The 15094-nt window shown below is 65.5% G+C and overlaps 7 protein-coding genes across 7 annotated transcripts in view; 3 read left to right on the top strand and 4 right to left on the bottom strand.

Annotated features, from left to right (window-relative positions):
- Positions 1 to 110: 110 nt before the first annotated feature.
- PFL1_04315 (uncharacterized protein) lies at positions 111 to 2582 on the bottom strand (the record flags this gene model as incomplete). Its single annotated transcript, XM_007881841.1, has 7 exons — positions 111 to 370; positions 475 to 672; positions 779 to 859; positions 970 to 1076; positions 1189 to 2276; positions 2381 to 2450; positions 2542 to 2582. 7 exons carry the CDS (start codon positions 2580 to 2582, stop codon positions 111 to 113), a joined length of 1845 nt encoding a protein of 614 aa, XP_007880032.1.
- Positions 2583 to 2836: 254 nt separating this feature from the next.
- On the top strand, positions 2837 to 4472 carry PFL1_04314 (uncharacterized protein; the record flags this gene model as incomplete). Its single annotated transcript, XM_007881840.1, has 5 exons — positions 2837 to 3062; positions 3166 to 3240; positions 3322 to 3398; positions 3479 to 3970; positions 4092 to 4472. The coding sequence occupies 5 exons, from the start codon at positions 2837 to 2839 to the stop codon at positions 4470 to 4472; spliced, it is 1251 nt and encodes a 416-aa protein (XP_007880031.1).
- Positions 4473 to 4568: 96 nt separating this feature from the next.
- On the bottom strand, positions 4569 to 8033 carry PFL1_04313 (uncharacterized protein; the record flags this gene model as incomplete). The annotated part of the gene is made up of 1 exon (XM_007881839.1): positions 4569 to 8033. The coding sequence occupies one exon, from the start codon at positions 8031 to 8033 to the stop codon at positions 4569 to 4571; it is 3465 nt and encodes a 1154-aa protein (XP_007880030.1).
- Positions 8034 to 8372: 339 nt separating this feature from the next.
- Positions 8373 to 11016, top strand: PFL1_04312 (uncharacterized protein; the record flags this gene model as incomplete). The annotated part of the gene is made up of 2 exons (XM_007881838.1): positions 8373 to 9067; positions 9144 to 11016. The coding sequence occupies 2 exons, from the start codon at positions 8373 to 8375 to the stop codon at positions 11014 to 11016; spliced, it is 2568 nt and encodes an 855-aa protein (XP_007880029.1).
- Positions 11017 to 11325: 309 nt separating this feature from the next.
- Positions 11326 to 12508, bottom strand: PFL1_04311 (uncharacterized protein; the record flags this gene model as incomplete). The annotated part of the gene is made up of 4 exons (XM_007881837.1): positions 11326 to 11367; positions 11488 to 11986; positions 12120 to 12339; positions 12469 to 12508. 4 exons carry the CDS (start codon positions 12506 to 12508, stop codon positions 11326 to 11328), a joined length of 801 nt encoding a protein of 266 aa, XP_007880028.1.
- Positions 12509 to 12844: 336 nt separating this feature from the next.
- On the top strand, positions 12845 to 14396 carry PFL1_04310 (uncharacterized protein; the record flags this gene model as incomplete). The annotated part of the gene is made up of 2 exons (XM_007881836.1): positions 12845 to 14002; positions 14250 to 14396. 2 exons carry the CDS (start codon positions 12845 to 12847, stop codon positions 14394 to 14396), a joined length of 1305 nt encoding a protein of 434 aa, XP_007880027.1.
- A 242-nt stretch (positions 14397 to 14638) lies between these two features.
- PFL1_04309 (uncharacterized protein) overlaps positions 14639 to 15094 on the bottom strand; it is a gene marked incomplete at both ends in the record, with an annotated part of 1611 nt that continues 1155 nt past the window's right edge. Inside the window, one exon of the mRNA XM_007881835.1 lies at positions 14639 to 14881. Coding sequence (XP_007880026.1) covers positions 14639 to 14881 — 243 coding nt within the window. The remainder of the gene's footprint in view (positions 14882 to 15094) is intronic.

The following is a 15094-nucleotide window of genomic DNA, read 5'->3' as shown; positions in this document are numbered from 1 at the left end:
GTTGACGCAGGCCCAGCACGTCGGAGGGGCCGCATTTGGAAGTTGAAGACGACCCAATCAGACGAGTCGGAGGGAGAGACGCACCGCCGCGTGTACGGCGCGCGTGTGCACTAGACATGGAGGATGAAGATCTCGCTACGCAGCATCTCCTCCTCGTCCTCGACGTCGTCATCGTCGTCGGCGCGGATCCTGCCACCTCGGGCCACGTCCTCGTCGCTGGCGATCTCGGCGATTCGCTGCACGAGGATCCCCGTGGTGGGATCCAAAGCGATGCGGAACCACGCTGCGTCGGCCCGCACGTCGGTATGCGGGTGTCGGTCGATGGGTCGGAAGGGTAGCGTATCCCAGAGAGGATGCTTGGTGATCAGCACTGGTTCGCCCACGAGGGCAGAGAAGTAAGGGCAGGACGTTAGAGCCACAAGGTGCTACACATGTTCACACGCGGATGGGCTGGACGGGTTCCGCAGCACGTACCCGGTCTATCTCGTCCCGTCTCGCGCAGCATCGCACCTCTTTTCGCGGCGTCGCGAAAGTCGTTTTTCTTCAGCCGCATCGAGGGATCGACACGGTGCGTATAGTTGGGGTTCCAATCGATGCACCGTAGTTCGAGGTACGGCGGCGAACCGGCCGCGCGGTCCTCTTCGCGTTCTGGTTCGACTCGCACAGCCGCAACTGCGAGGTCCGAAGGAAGAGCGGTCGCGTACGTGTGCGTGTGAGAGGGATGTGAGGATGCACGAGCGAGCTTGTGAGCCAAAGGAGCGGAGCCGGGGCGACTTACCCGCTCGCCATCCCCGGACTGATAGCGACGACACTGGGCTTTTGAAATGGTCCATCAGTGTGTCTACCATGTTTGCTTTGCCTGGGAGATGAGGGAGGGTTTGCGACGAGAACACGGCGGTGTGAGCACATGTCGAGATTGCCCACGACACATCGAGCCAGTCGGACTGCCGCGAACCGTGCCACACTCACACCACTCGTGACCGAGGGTTGGCCAACGCGGGCCGCCTCCCGAGTAGATGGTCAGTGCCGCACGGGGGTAGAGGAGCTCGGCGAGCGAGCGCAGCTCCATGATCCAGCTGAAGACGATCGGTCGTTCGGTGCAGCAGAAAGTCAGGTCAAAGTTAGAAAGACAAGGCCTAGCCTAATCTCGATTCAGAGCCGATCCCTGCCGCGACCCGGCCCACTCACGGGTTGCCAGAGGCGCGGACCACGACGAGGCAATTGAGGTCGCTGTCGGCATCTCCGAGGCCCGCAAGGGCAGCAGGCTCGAGTCCGATTTTGATGTAGTTCCCTCTCAAGGGGTCGACCATGGACTGACCCGGCAGGACGATCTCGGCATGGTAGGTCCATCTCCCATCGAAGTCATCGACAAGGAAGGCTTGCAGCGCATCCTCGACGGCGAGGTCCGTGCTCTCGTCGCCGAAGCTAGAGAGCTTCAAGAGCTCGAGGTAGAGTATGCCCGCCTGCGATTGCCACGGCTCGCCGACCCTATCCACGCCAATCTCGTTGAGGACGAGGGCGAGACACTCGTGGTTGATGAGCGTGGCCGCTGTCACGACGCGAGAGGACTCTGGATCGGTCCACCACCGCCTAAAGGTGATCTTGCACTCGAGCTTATCGGGCACGAGCGCGGCAGCGTGGCTAGGACGAATCCAGCGCAAGAGAACAATGTGGCTTCTGCTCAGGATGAGGATCTGATCGCCCACGAGCTGCAGCTCGAGGTCCTCGTGGTCTTCGGGCCAGAGGTGGAAGCGGATCGGCTCGCTGGCCAAGGGCATGCCCGTGACGAGATCGACGAGGAAGAGGGACACGTCGTAGGTGTCGTTGCGAACCTCCGAAATCGCCTGCAAGAGGACGATCTGGCTGGCATCGTCGAGGGCGAAGCGGTGGATGCCCTGTAGGCTCTGGTCGGGCAGGGGTAGGCGTTTCTCGAGCGTGACTTGACCGTTGTGCTCGACCTTTGAGACGACCAGAGACTTGAGATCGGGCGCGATGGCGTAGATGCGCGAGGCAGAGAGCTGGACTTCCACCGTCTGATCTAGGCCGCACGTGTGTTGGTCGTGAACGGCAAAGTGCCTGTGCGAGATGTGTGGCTCGAGGGCCGTGACTGTACAGGCCTGGGGATTCGGTGGCCACCTCGACTCGAAGAGGGTGGAAGCGAGCCGGTCTGCGTCGGCGGGGATATTGGTGGGCAGGGGAAGTAAGCCATGAAGCCACAAAGCAAAGTGGTAGCGCACTCTTCGACCGGTAAACGAGTGGCGCAGCTGGCGGCAAGTCTGCCAGTCGAGGGGCGGGCAAGGCCACCGGAGAGGAAGGGTGGTCGGATCGTCAGTTCAAAGGGCCCGAGTACACCCTGTAATGACTAGGACAGACAGCCTACCGAGATGAGCTTGACGGCGTGTTGAGGGCCGTGAGCCGTGAGGGCGTCGATGATGGCATCCCATATCTCGCTGTCAGAGGACGGTGGCGAGGCGCGGGACCATGCAGATGGTGAGCTCCGGCGGGGGGGCGCGGCTGCTGAAGGCTGATTTCGCCACAAACCTTGGCAGTTGGTTGAGGGGATCGTGGACCATCGTGGACATTTCCGTGGGCTGTGCGCGCCGGGATCGATGGCCGTCAGTGCTGGTTGCCGCGACAGAGGGGGAATACGGGGAGGGGAGAGGGGGAGGGAGGGGATGCAGCGGCCACCCGTCCAGCTGCGCGGCGTTGTCGAGGAGGCTTACATAAGCCAGGAAAGGGTCCTCGAGCGGCCACCTTGGCTGCTCGTCTTTCGCGCTCTTCTCCTCCTCCTTCTTGTTCCTTCTCCAGCTGCTCTGGCATCCGTCACGTCTCTATCATGGCAGAGACACGGCTGCTATCTCCGCTACACTGCTGGCTGAGGTCGCCGCTGAGCCTCGTCGCTCGTCCCGGCTCGAGGCGGCTGTTGCACTACAGCGCTCCACGCCGTGCGGACCAGGCGGCCAGACCACCACCACCACCGCTGCCGCCGCCGTACAAGATCCTCTTTTGCGGCACCGATACCTTTGCGTGCGCATCGCTCCAGGCCCTCATCGACCGGCCAGGTATGTCGCTTCCAAACGTGGACATGGCTCACGCGGGTGTGTGTGGGCGCGATGTACAACTGACAGAGTCGCCCCTCTCCACGGCTCGCTGCCCGCCCCGCAGACCTCTGCGACCACCTCCATGTCCTCACCCCGCCGGATACCAAGCAGGGCTGGGGTGCCAAGCGCATGAAGATCGGTCAGTCGCAGCTGTCGAACCTAACGATGACGGCGCGGCGATGCTGACTGCCCTCGTGACTCTCGCCTGCTCTGCCCGCAGCCCCCATCAAGCAGCTCGCGTTGCATCATGGCCTTCCCCACGACCACGTACCACCGAGCGGCCTGGACGACTACCAGGTGCGTCCTCGCGGCCCAACAGCAACGAGTAGCGCACCCACCGCTGACCCTGACCATCTCGCTGCTCCCCGCCTCACCAGCTGCCCGCCATCCTCCGCTCACCGGCCTCGATACTGCTCACCTGCTCCTTTGGCCACCTCATACCCACCTCGCTCCTCGCCTCGTTCCCCTCGCCCTCGCAACGGCTCAACCTGCACCCTTCGCTCCTCCCTAAGCTACGCGGAGCCGCACCGCTGCAGTGGACCATCGCCCGTCGGCTCGACGAGGGCGGGGTGACGGTACAGACGCTCCAGGACGGTCGCTTCGACGCGGGCCGGATCCTCGGGCAGCAGCGCCTCCCCATCCCGGGCGACGCCACGTACCTCGACCTGGAAAAGACGATGGCGCAGCGCGGAGCCGAGCTGCTCGTCGACGTCCTCTCTGACCTCCCCGGTGCGGAGCGACGCGGTTGGGACCAGGACGAGGCCGAGGTGTCGTTTGCGTTCAAGGTCAAGAGGTCCAACCTCGAGGTGCGCTGGGAAAAGTGGTCGGCCAGGGACATCGAGGCTAGGTTGAGGGGGTTCGGATATCTCGTGAGTCGTCGACCGAGCCCTCGTCGCTTCCTTCCTTTTTGCGCTCGCTCGCAAAGACATCGCTGACACCGGCCCCCCCTTCCCCCCTCGACTCCGTTCCAAATCCGTGTTCGACGTCCAGTACCCACTCTCAACCACCCTACACCCCGCGACACCCACGTTTCCACCACTCCGAACCCTCTTCGAGAGCTGCAGCGTCCTTCCCTCCTCCGACCTTGGCGCGCGAGACCCGCACGTCTTCTCCCTCCTCTCCACCTCACCGCCCGGTACAGCGACCTACTCTTCGGTCCTCAACTCCCTCGTCATCACAACAACAAAGGACGCACAGACACCGTCGTCGTCGGGCGGCAACGAGTTCCTCCTCGTCGATCGCATAAAGGCGCAGGGAAAAAAGACCAAAGACGCTCTCGAGTGGTGGAGAGGTTTCCGGGATCGCGCAGACGACCAGGGGCTCGTCAGCTTCCGCTTCGACGGTATCGCCCACGCCGAGGGTAGGAAGTGATGGCATCGAGAGGGGTATGGGATTGCAGCGGACCCAAGCCATAGAGGCGGGTTCGAAGATATGGACGCAGAGCATCACAGAGCGGCGCCGCCTTTTTCACCGATCCTTTTTCGTCTCCCCATCCTCGACGGCATCAGTCGCGTCCACGACCTCGAATGGCCACCCTGCTCGACCGTTGACGTCGGCACGTACCGAGCAGTCCCACAGCACCCGCATCGCCTTTTCGACGTCGCCACCGCCATCGCCGTCGCACTCTCGCTCATCCTCAAACTGGACGCCCGAGATTTCGACGAGCCTCTGCAACGACCTCTTGGCCTCGAACCGGCTGGCGTAGAGCGCAGCGACGAGGTGGGCGTCCATCTTGCTCGGCCGTCGCACCTTCTTGCCCGCCTTGTCGCCTGACGACGCTCGGCAGAACGCCTGGTCGACGTAGTACTGGATGCTCGGATGCTTCGACAGGCTCGAGAGGGTCAGCGCGATGGCTTCCCGTGTCGCGCCGTGCGACGAGAGGGTCGATGCGGCCGCGCCGTGCCATGTCCTCGTCGCAGCATCGCCCTCGTCCTCGTCGCCCGCGGCGTCTGTTTGCTCCGTCTGCGGCATGGCCGCTCCTGCAACGAGGGCGTCCGGCATCGGGGCTTCAACAACCGACGTCGACGAGGCCGCCGAGGACCCCTCGCCCCGGACGGCATCGACGATCTCGTACTCGAACTCCATCTCGGCCGCCGCCTCGCCGCCCTCCCACCGCTGGCCCACCCAGTTCTTGGCCTTTTCGCGGGCGAACTCGTCAAACTCCCACACCTTGGCCTCGAGCAGCTCGAGCGACGCCGTCCACATGTAGACCTGCGCTTCGACCTGCCTCGCACCGGCCACACCGCCCGATCCGGGCGCGCGGGACGCTTCGAGCAGCTGCGAGATGCGAGCCGGCGTCAGCGCCGCGAGGATGCTCTCGAGGTTGAGCTCGGCGTCTCCGCGCGCGAGGCGTGCGGCGTTGGAGCAGGCCTCGCTCGCCGGGTCGAGGGTGATCGCGACCGTCTTGCGCGTATACTCGTCGTCCTCGAACGTGTCGAGGCAGCGCAGATCCTGCGCCGTCAGGCCGCACACGACCGTCCCCTTGACCGCCGTCCTTTCGGACTGCACCAGCTGCGCGGCCGTCGCTGCTGGGAAGATGCGCGCCAGGTCTTGCTGCTTCACCAAGCCCGGGTAGTCTTGGCCTTTGATGTGGCAGAGGGCGTGGTTGGGCAGGATGCCGTTCTGCACCGTCAGGTGCGCGCCGTCGTTGCCAATGACGCGCGACAGCACCTGGGGGTGGACCAGCGTGCCGTAGAAGAACAGGTTGAACGTCTCGCGCCCAGCTGCAGAGGTCGCGGCGGGCGCTCCGTCGTCCTGGCTCGCCCTGGCCTGGCCCGCTCGCCCCTCCGCTTCGGGCACGGCCGCGGTGCCCGAGGTACCCGGTCGGACCTTGCCAGAAGCCCGCCACACGGCCCAGGCGAGACGGCATTGCTGCAGCAGGCTGTAGGCCGTGTCGACGCAGGAGCGGTTCAGCTCGACCATCCACCAGATGCCCACGGCGCCGAGGAAGAAGCCCGACGGGTTCCACCGCGTGAAGCTCGTCATCTCGACGAGGCCATAGAGGTAGAGGATCAGGCTGAAGCCGAAGCCCACCAGCGTCTTGACAGAGGACAGCGACTCCTCCTCCTTCTTGGCGAAATGATGGGCGATCCTCGAGGGCAGCAGGTAGGTGGGCAGCAGCGTCGGCAGGAACGTCGGCACAAGGTAGGGCAGGCGGATCACGAGCGACTTTACCGCCGAGAAGAGCCCTGCCAACGCCGCCCGAGGTTCGGGCAGGGACGGAGAGGCGTGCGAGCCCGCCGCCGTCGAGGTCGAGTCGCCCCCGTGCCGCTGCATGACGAGCGAGAGGACTCGGCTATCGGTGTCGCAGAGGCGGAGCAAGCAGGCATACGCGAACAGCGCCCTCCTGGCATCCCTCGACGCTTCCGAGAGCTCGCGGCGGACGGGCGATCCGGATGGCGCCCGGGCGCCGTCCCTGTCCAGCGTCAGGACGGCGAGCAGCGCGTTCGAAGCGGCGACAAACTTGCGCATGTCGATGTCCTTGTCGCCGGTGCCGTCGCTCTGCAGGTTCCAGATGAGCTCCCTGGCCGCCCGCACCGCCTGGAAGCTCTCCCAGTCCGGCGCGTTGAACGTCATGCCCTCGATGGCGGCCTGAATGGCGGCCGTCAGCCTAGCCACCGCCTTGTGCGCCGGCGATGGCTCGGCCGATGGGTCCTTGACGTTGGGCGATGACGCGCGGGCGTCGCGGGATCCATCGGAGCCGGGAAAGACGGGAGACGAGAGGAACTCATCGACGTAGGCGTCGAGCGTGATGGGCTTGCCGAAGCGCAGGATGGCGCGGCTGCGGAAGCGGCTCTTGTCCGAGTAGACGATGGCCGCCGGCAGGATCTTTACGGCTCGACCGAGGGAGTCGGATGCGGCCGACGTCGGCGGTCCGTGCTGCTGCGCCTGTTCCTGTTCCTGCGACGACTGTTCCTGCGAATGCTGTTCCTGCAGACGGAGGTGCTGGGTATACTCGAGGGCGGCCCATGCTGCGCCGGCCTTGAGCTTGGTGAGGGCCGGGTTGGAGTAGCTGCCGCCCTCGGGGAAGAGGGCGATGGCGCCGCCGCGGTTCATGGCGTGGAAGGTGCCCTGGAAGAGGGCCTGGTTGTTTTTGTGCCTGCGGTCGACCTTGATGTTGCCGCTCGAGGTGAGGATGAAGTTGGAGATGGGGTTGACAAAGAGGCCGGACTTGGCCCAGAAGTGGAGCGGCCGGCGGCCCGGCATGTGCGACGAGAGGATGGCGACATCGAGGATGGTGTTGTGGTGGGTTGAGCAGATGATGAGCGGGTCCGACGAGGGCGGCACATTGTCGAGCCCCTCGACGGCGACCGACGAGAAAAAGGTGGGCAGCGAGAGGTCGCCAATGGTGCGCATCACCTCCCACATGACGCCGAACCTGGGCGCCTCGGCGACTGGTCGGTGCCTCGATCCCCTGCGGCTGTCATGGTGGTCGGCGGAGGAGGCGGTCTTGTCGTCCATTTTGAGGGCTAGGGAAGAGGGCGTCACCGTGGCGCAATAGTCGTTGGGTGGTGCATGGGAGTCGTCGTGGTCGTGATCGTGGTCGTAAAGTGCCAGAGCGATAGCGACAGAGCAGGCCAACGAGTCGAGATGGTGGTGGTCGGAAGCTAGAGCAACAGCGCAAGTCCAGGATCGACGTCGGGGCCGGGCCATCCGACGATCCCGAGCAGCCATGTGGTCGGTCAGTCGGCCCCTGGTCCGGGAGACGGGGCCCAGCTTGGGCCTACGCCTGCGCAGGCTGCCGTGCTGCTTGGGTGCCGCGGACAAGAAGCCGAGACAAGCAGGCGTGCCGCGCCAGGCCAGGCCAGGCCAGGCAAGGCAAGGCAAGGCAAGGGGCCAAGCCAGGCTGGGCGCGCACTTGGGATCGTCACCATCTCCTTCTCCGTCGGCACCATTCCGACCTCGCTCCGCCCATACCCCCGACCTCATCATCCTCTCCTTGCCCCGGTCCTCCCTGCCTCACCCCTCTTCCCTCCCCTCCCTCTCTTATCCCCTCTCCTCGCTCTTCCGACACCCACCTCCCGCCTTGGCCCCCATCGTACCAGCGAACCCCCACCTTTCGGCGCTTTTCCTTCGGCTCAGCATGATCGCACCGGCTGTTCCGCTCTGATTCGGGATCCAAAGTTCAGTCTGCCAGCGAACTCGTTCCTCTGATCACGACCAACGGCCTGCGCACCGTCGGGACAGCGCCACCACCACATTCGTTTCATCGCTTGCCCTCGCCTTGGCCCTCGCCCCGACCCGACCGACTCACCTCTTTACGCTCGCCTCATGCCGGACATGGAAGCCGCCGCCGCCGCCGCGGCCGCTGGAGAGCTGGCTGCCACTGCCCCTTCCGCCTCATCAGCACAGCGTACGGCTCGTCGCACATCGGCTTCGTCCGACTCCGAAGGCCCCTCTCATCGCCCTGGCGGTGGCAGCACCAGCAACGCCGCCTATGCCAACCTCCCCGCCAGCCCGCCTCCGCCGCAGCGCCGTTCCAGCATCGGCAGCGGCTCGCTCCTGGACCACGAGCAACAGCTGCGGGATCGCGCCGCCGTCGCTGCTTCGACCGCCAACGCCCGCAACCGGTACTCTTCCGACGGGCGTAGCTCCTTTGACCAGCTCAGATCGATGCACGATGCAACCACCGACCCAACCCGCCAGGCGGCCACGAGCATAGGTGCCGACGGCGTCGCGCGGCCTGCAAGCAGGCTCAGCATGGCCTCGGGACGTTCGGTCCGCAACGCCGAGATCGACGAAGGCAGTGTGGGCCACGTCCTCGGCGATGCACATGGCAGCGGGGACCACGACGACTACGACGCCGACGAAGGCGGGTTCGTGCCGCGCAGAAAGGATCGCCGCACCACCTCGTCCATCCTACCGCCTGCAGGCTTCTTTGCACCAAAGAAGCCAAACGCCCGCCATGGCGCCGTCTCGCCCATCTTGCACGACCGTAGCCGCAGCCCCTTTTCCCAGCTCGACGAGTACTCGCGAGCGCCCACGCCAGCAGCCCCGCCCCAGGACGCCTCCTCGCCGATGCCCCAGCTCCACCACCCCCAGCCAGCAGCAGCAGCAGCAGCAGCAGCAGCAGCAGCAGCAGCAGCAAAACCAGCAGCTAGACCCCTTCCGAGCGGCCAACAGTGCTTCCAACCTCAGTCTGCAGGGCGATGTAGGCGTTCGCGGCAATCGATCGCCCAGTCCGCGAGGCTTTTCGAGCTCCGTCTACTCGCTCTCGAGCGCTACGCATATCGGTTCGATGCCTGCCACCGTCAAGGACAAGCAGGCCGACGCCCGCTCGTTTGGCACGCCTTCCACGTCCCACGCGCGGCTCGCCTCGTCCGATGCCGATGCCAAAGTCGACGGCTTGGCTCCGGCAGGCCGCGGCCACTCCGGATCCGTCAGCTCGACGCTCAAGATGGCCGCCAGCACCGACCCACTCATCCCTGCGCGGGCGATCCCAGGTGCAGGTGCCGGTGTTCACCGGGTCGGAAAAGCGCCCGGAGCCGACTCGCCCGAACACTTCCTGCAGGCCATGGATCGGCCGGGGCTGCGCGCTTACGAGGAGCAGAGCTACACGCTCAAGAGCGACAAGGCCCACCTGCGGCACAGGACAGACCCAGCTTTCAGCGGCGGAGGCGGATCCCCTGACCGGATAGCGTCGAGGCGCCAGTCGGCGCTCGCGGCGAGCCGCCATTCGTCTGCGGCCACGGCCGGTCGAGGAGGCGCCTCGAGCGTGTCGATCACCATCCCGCCCACCTCGCTGCCCCGCAAGCGCAACTACCGGCTGCATAGCGGGTCCAACCGCTTCTTCTGCCACGGACTCGTCATGACGTCCGGCGGCAACCCGCTGCCGTTCCTCGGCTCGCTCGCCTACGCGCTGGCCCTGGGCGGCCTCTTTCTCGGGTTCGAGGCAAGGTGGCTCGTCGACAACGTCTCGCCCGCTGTCGTGGCCGTGTTCGCCTACGTCTACCTGCTGATGCTCGTCAACATGCTCGTCACGGCCTGGAAGGATCCGGGCGTCGTGCCGCGCGATCTGGATCCGGATCCGCCGTGCACGCTGGGCCAGGCAGGTCCGCAGGATTCGCAACCGTTTGCCGACCCTGCGGATCCGCTGGCGATCCCCGTGCAGCGCGTGGTGCGCATCCGCGGCGAAGACGTGCGCGTAAAGTGGTGCGAGACGTGCGGCACCTACCGTCCGCCCCGCAGCAGCCACTGCCGCGTGTGCGACAACTGCGTTGAAAACATCGACCATCACTGCGACTTTCTCAACACGTGCATCGGCCGGCGCAACTATGTGCCGTTCATGGTGTTCCTCACGGCCGGCATCCTCTCTGCGCTGCTGGTCATCGCCTTCACCGTGATCCACCTCGTCTTCCTCACGCGGCCCTCGAGCTTCACCTTCCCGCGCGGCCAGCCGGCGCCGGACAAGAGCTTCCGCGAGGCGCTGGCCGACACGCCCGTCTCTGCGGTCCTCTTTGTCCTCACCCTTTCGGGGCTGGGCCCGATAGCGACGCTGTTCGCCTACCACGTCCGCCTCATCCTCCTCAACCGCACCACCGTCGAGCAGATCCGCATCTCGACGGCGCGCGAGTTCGGCGCCGAAAAGAGGTACGAGGACGACGACGACGTCGACTCCGTCTACGGCCGTCCTGGCGGGCTGAGCAACCCAGTGTCGATGTACTGCTGGGCGGCGCTGGCCTTTTGCGGCGTCAAGAAGCCGTCGGGCCGGAGGGAAAAGGACCCCAACCCGTTTGCGACGAGCAGCGTTGCCAAGAACGTGCGCAACGGCCTCGGGTGGAGGAGCGTGCAGCTCGAGAGCTGGATCGATCGTACCGCCTGGCACGTCGACGATACGCGGAGGGTCAACCCCGGATGCCGCTTGGACGGCACGGCGGCGGCAGCAGCGGCGGCGATGACGACGGGCGTAGCCTGACCTGCTGCTCGCCGTCGTACCGGATCCTCTTGTCGGACAACGCAGGCCCTCATCCCAGCGGCTCTTTCCCCATCCTCCTCCCTCCCTCGGAACTGCCACTCTCCCCTTCGTCAGCTCGTATACCCCTACCTCTGCCAAATGAGCTGTGCAACGAGCTCGGATGCTCATCCTCGGAAGTGCCCTCGATCGCTGCATCGACTGCCATGCGTGTGTCAAAAGGAGGGTGCGACGGGGTCAGCGTAGCGATGCGATGCTAGAGTACAGTTAGAAGTTGCGCGGATGCGCCGATGTGGGCGAGGACGGCGCGGGCTACTCTTCCTCGTCCCTCTCTTCGCCGCGGAAGCGTGGGTTCTGCGAGGTGGCGAGGCGGGGACAATGAGGGAAGGGGGTCAGCGTCGTCGATAGGAGACGCAGAGGGGCTTGCTCTTGTCGTCGATGATCACGGAGCGGGGGGCTGGGGAGCACACGTACCTTGTGGCTCTGCTCGAGGTCCTCGTCGTCCTGGCTTCTGGCCCTCTTCGCTCCCTGCTGCGTCGCCGCCGCCTCGTCGCCGCCACCTCCGCCATCGGCTTCGGTAGATGCAGCACCGTCCAAGCCTCTGCTCCTCCCCTCGGTCTCGTCGTACTGCCCCTCTGCGCCTTCGGGAACGAGTCCGCCGCCTCCGCCGCTGGCGCCGGCCTCGGTCTCGCGGTAGAGGTCCTCGCGGGCCTCGCGGCGCGTGCGCTCCTTTTCCTCTGCCTCGATGCGTTTCCGCTCCTCCTCCTCGCGCAGCCGGTTGTGGCCCCAGCCGCCGCGCCCGGCGTCGTACTCCTGGCGGTACTCGTCGCGCACTTGCCCGCCACTCTTGCCACGCCCGTACTGGCGCCCATCCTTGTAGCCCGGATCCAGGTCGCACCGGATGACGCGCTCGTCGAGCTTGGTCCCCGAAATGTAGCGCATGCAGTCGACGGCTTCGGCGTGCGTGTAGAACCTGCGAGGCGGAGGCGGCGACGACCGTCGACGACGGGGATAAGGACAAAGAGGGCGCACGAGTATCAAGAGGGATGAGCCGAGAACCCTGCGACCGTCTCGAACCTGTGCTTCGCGTGGGCCAATCTACCCACTCGACGAATGCGAAGCCGCAGGGCGTCTTTGTATTCCGATCGAGGCCCATGATGATGCGCTTGATGCCGCCGCCGCTGCCGAGGTTGGCGACGCGCGAAAAGAGCTCGTAGATCTGCTCCTCGGTCGTGTAGAAGCTGAGGTTGCCCAGGTACAGCGTCGCCGTCGACTGGAGCGCGCGCTGCTGCTCCTGCCTGTTTTCGCGCGCCCGCGAGTCGCGGTCTGTCCGATGAGAATTGAGCGGGCGCCAGGAAGAAAGAAGAGGAGGAGGAGGAGGAGGAGAGGATAGGTCAGCCAAGCTAGTTTGGGACGTCGAGCGAGGGAGCGGCGGCGGGCGGGGAGGGTGCTTACAGGATGAGGGTGCGTCTAGCGGTTCTAGGACGTGCGACATGGTGGATGCTGAGGTGGCGAGGCGGTGTCGGCTAGATGGAGAGAAAGAGAAAGAGAGAGAGGGCCCAGTGCGGAATGCGAGAACGAGAAGCGAAAGGCGGAGGTGGTGGGGGTTGCTCCTCGACCCTCGAGCCCGCTTTCCCTCTGTCGGTCGACCCTCGGAAGTCGGGCATCGGAGGGAGCGCCGTGCCGCTGAGCCACGGGAATTTTGGCGCGAGAAGAGGCAAGAGTCACCGACGAGACCCTGACGTCTTTCTCTCTTCCCCTCCTTTCCCTCTCGCTTCCTCCTCCTTCCATCCCGCCTCTGCACCAACCATTGCCGACCGGAACCGCCACCATGGCTGCCTCGACCACGACAGGCACCGAAGACGAGAACGGCGGCATGGCGCCGGCACTGCCGCTGACGCCCGTCCACCTCGCGCTGCACCACACCCTCTTCAGCTCGTGGTACCCGCTCTTCCGCTCCGACTCGCCCAAGGCCACCCTGATCCCCGTATCCACGCTGCAGCCCGACTTCCTACCCTGGCTCGAGGCGGACAGCATCGTCCTCCCGCGCGACTCCGGCCACATCTCCACCAAGCCGTCGCCGGCGCATCCGGACGGTCGCTTCCAGTCCCTCTCCGACGACGAGGCCGAGGTCCTCAGCGCACCTTCTGACGACGACGACGACGATGCGGAAGCGGAAGAGCCGCCCACGTTTGCCGCGCTCGATGCGGCGATACGTACCGCCATAGCGAGGTACGATGGCGCCGTCTTCCCCAAGCTCAACTGGAGCGCGCCCCAGGACGCCGCGTGGATCCTGCCCGGCTCGACGCTGCGCTGCACCACACCCGAAGACGTCTACCTCGTCCTCAAGAGCTCCGATTTCGTCACAAAGGACGTGGAGCAGGCTGCTGAGCTGGCGCAGCTGCAGCGGCAGCGGCAGCAAGCAGACGAGCGGCCGGACACGCTCGAAGCCGCCACATCCCGTCTTGCCGTCTCGTCCGGCTCCGATTCCGCCAACCCTGCCCCGTCGACAGCAACAGCAACAGCACAGCCGCCACGACCTGCGGCAGCGACATCGGCAACGGCAGCAACAGCGACGACGGCGACGCCAGCGACGCCGGAATTGACGCTGGTGCTGAAAAAGTACTTTGAGATGCCCAAGTCGCACGAGTTCCGGTGCTTTGTGCGGCGGCACACGCTCGTCTGCCTGTCGCAGCGCGACATTACCTTTTTCGAGCACCTCCAGCCGACCGAGGTGCAGCGGACGGTGCGGCGGCGGATCGGCGATTTTTTCGAGGCGGTGCTGAGGCCGCGCATGCCCATCGCCGACTACATCTTTGACGCCTACCTCACCCGCGATATGGGCCGGGTGTTTGTCGTCGACGTCAACCCGTTCCTGCCGCGTACCGATCCTATCCTCTGGGAGTGGCAGGAGGTTGAGGCCCTGGCGGTTGAGAGGGTGGCGAGGAGGGAGGAGAGGGAGAGAGGCCAGGAGGGGGAGCAGGATGTGGTGCGGATTCCGATCCGATCCGCATCGCAGGAGGTAGAGGGACCGAGTCAGGATACCGACCCCGCCGTCGTATCCCGGCCCGGCCTTTTATCCTCAGCCAATCGCAGCAGCGATGCCCAATCCTCCTCCTGCCTCCTCCTCCTCCTCCTCCTCCTCCTCCTCCTCCTCCTCCTCCTCCTCCTCCTCCTCCTCCGACGAAGAGGACCAAGAGCTGCCGCCACTGCGTCTGATTACATCGCACGCGCAGGCGTCGCAGTCGTTTCCGACGTATTCGCAAAACATGGTGCCCAAGGACGTCATTGACGTGTCCAACGGACAGGGCATCGCCGAATTCGCGCGACACTGGACCGACCAGCTCGCCGCTGCTCAGGCCAACGTGTCCGATGATGAGTAGGTGGACGGGCTGGTTTCGCGTGCGAGGGCGAAATGTCTAAGAAGAGGACCAGCACAGGCGGTTGTAATGTGGCGTGGCGTCGAGTAGTTTGCACAGAGGAGGCAGCGGCCCTGGCTCGGGAATGGTTACGACTGTATGTACAACACTTGTGAATGAATGCAGAACGATCGGAAGGACGTCGCGAAGACAAGAGCGAAGGCGAAGGGGAAGGGGAAAGAAGGGGGTGGGGGCCCCACGCCTCGTCACTTCCTGCCGCCCTTCTTTCCACCTGCTGCGCCAGAGCGGCCCTTGCCCTTGAGGGCATTGATGCCGCTGCCGTTGGTGGCAAACTTGACGGCTTTCCGCGCATTGACGAGCTCGTCGTCGCCCTGGCCCGCCATCTTGCGCCGCATCGACGACGACGTGGGCGCGCCCTTGCCCAGCTTGGAGAGGAGTGCCAGGCTCTGCGCCCGCTCGGCTGTCGTGTCGCCCTCGGCTGGGTCGAACTGCGAGTCAGGAGGACGAGGAGGGGCGGCGCGAGAGAAGAGAGAGAGAGAGAGGAGGGAGGAGGGAGGAGGGAGGAGGGGAGGGAGGGAGAGAGGAGGGAGGGAGGGAGGAGGGAGAGAAGGCGCCGACGTACGTACGTTCGGTAGGTACTACTACGTTTCGGTTAGGACGTCCGTACGGACGGCCGGACCGGACGGCCCGGTCCCGGTCCG

The sequence above is a fragment of the Pseudozyma flocculosa genome (genome assembly GCF_000417875.1).
Source record: "Pseudozyma flocculosa PF-1 unplaced genomic scaffold scaffold00014, whole genome shotgun sequence".
NCBI lineage: Eukaryota > Fungi > Basidiomycota > Ustilaginomycetes > Ustilaginales > Ustilaginaceae > Pseudozyma > Pseudozyma flocculosa.
This window is presented reverse-complemented; position numbering and strand designations above follow the sequence as displayed.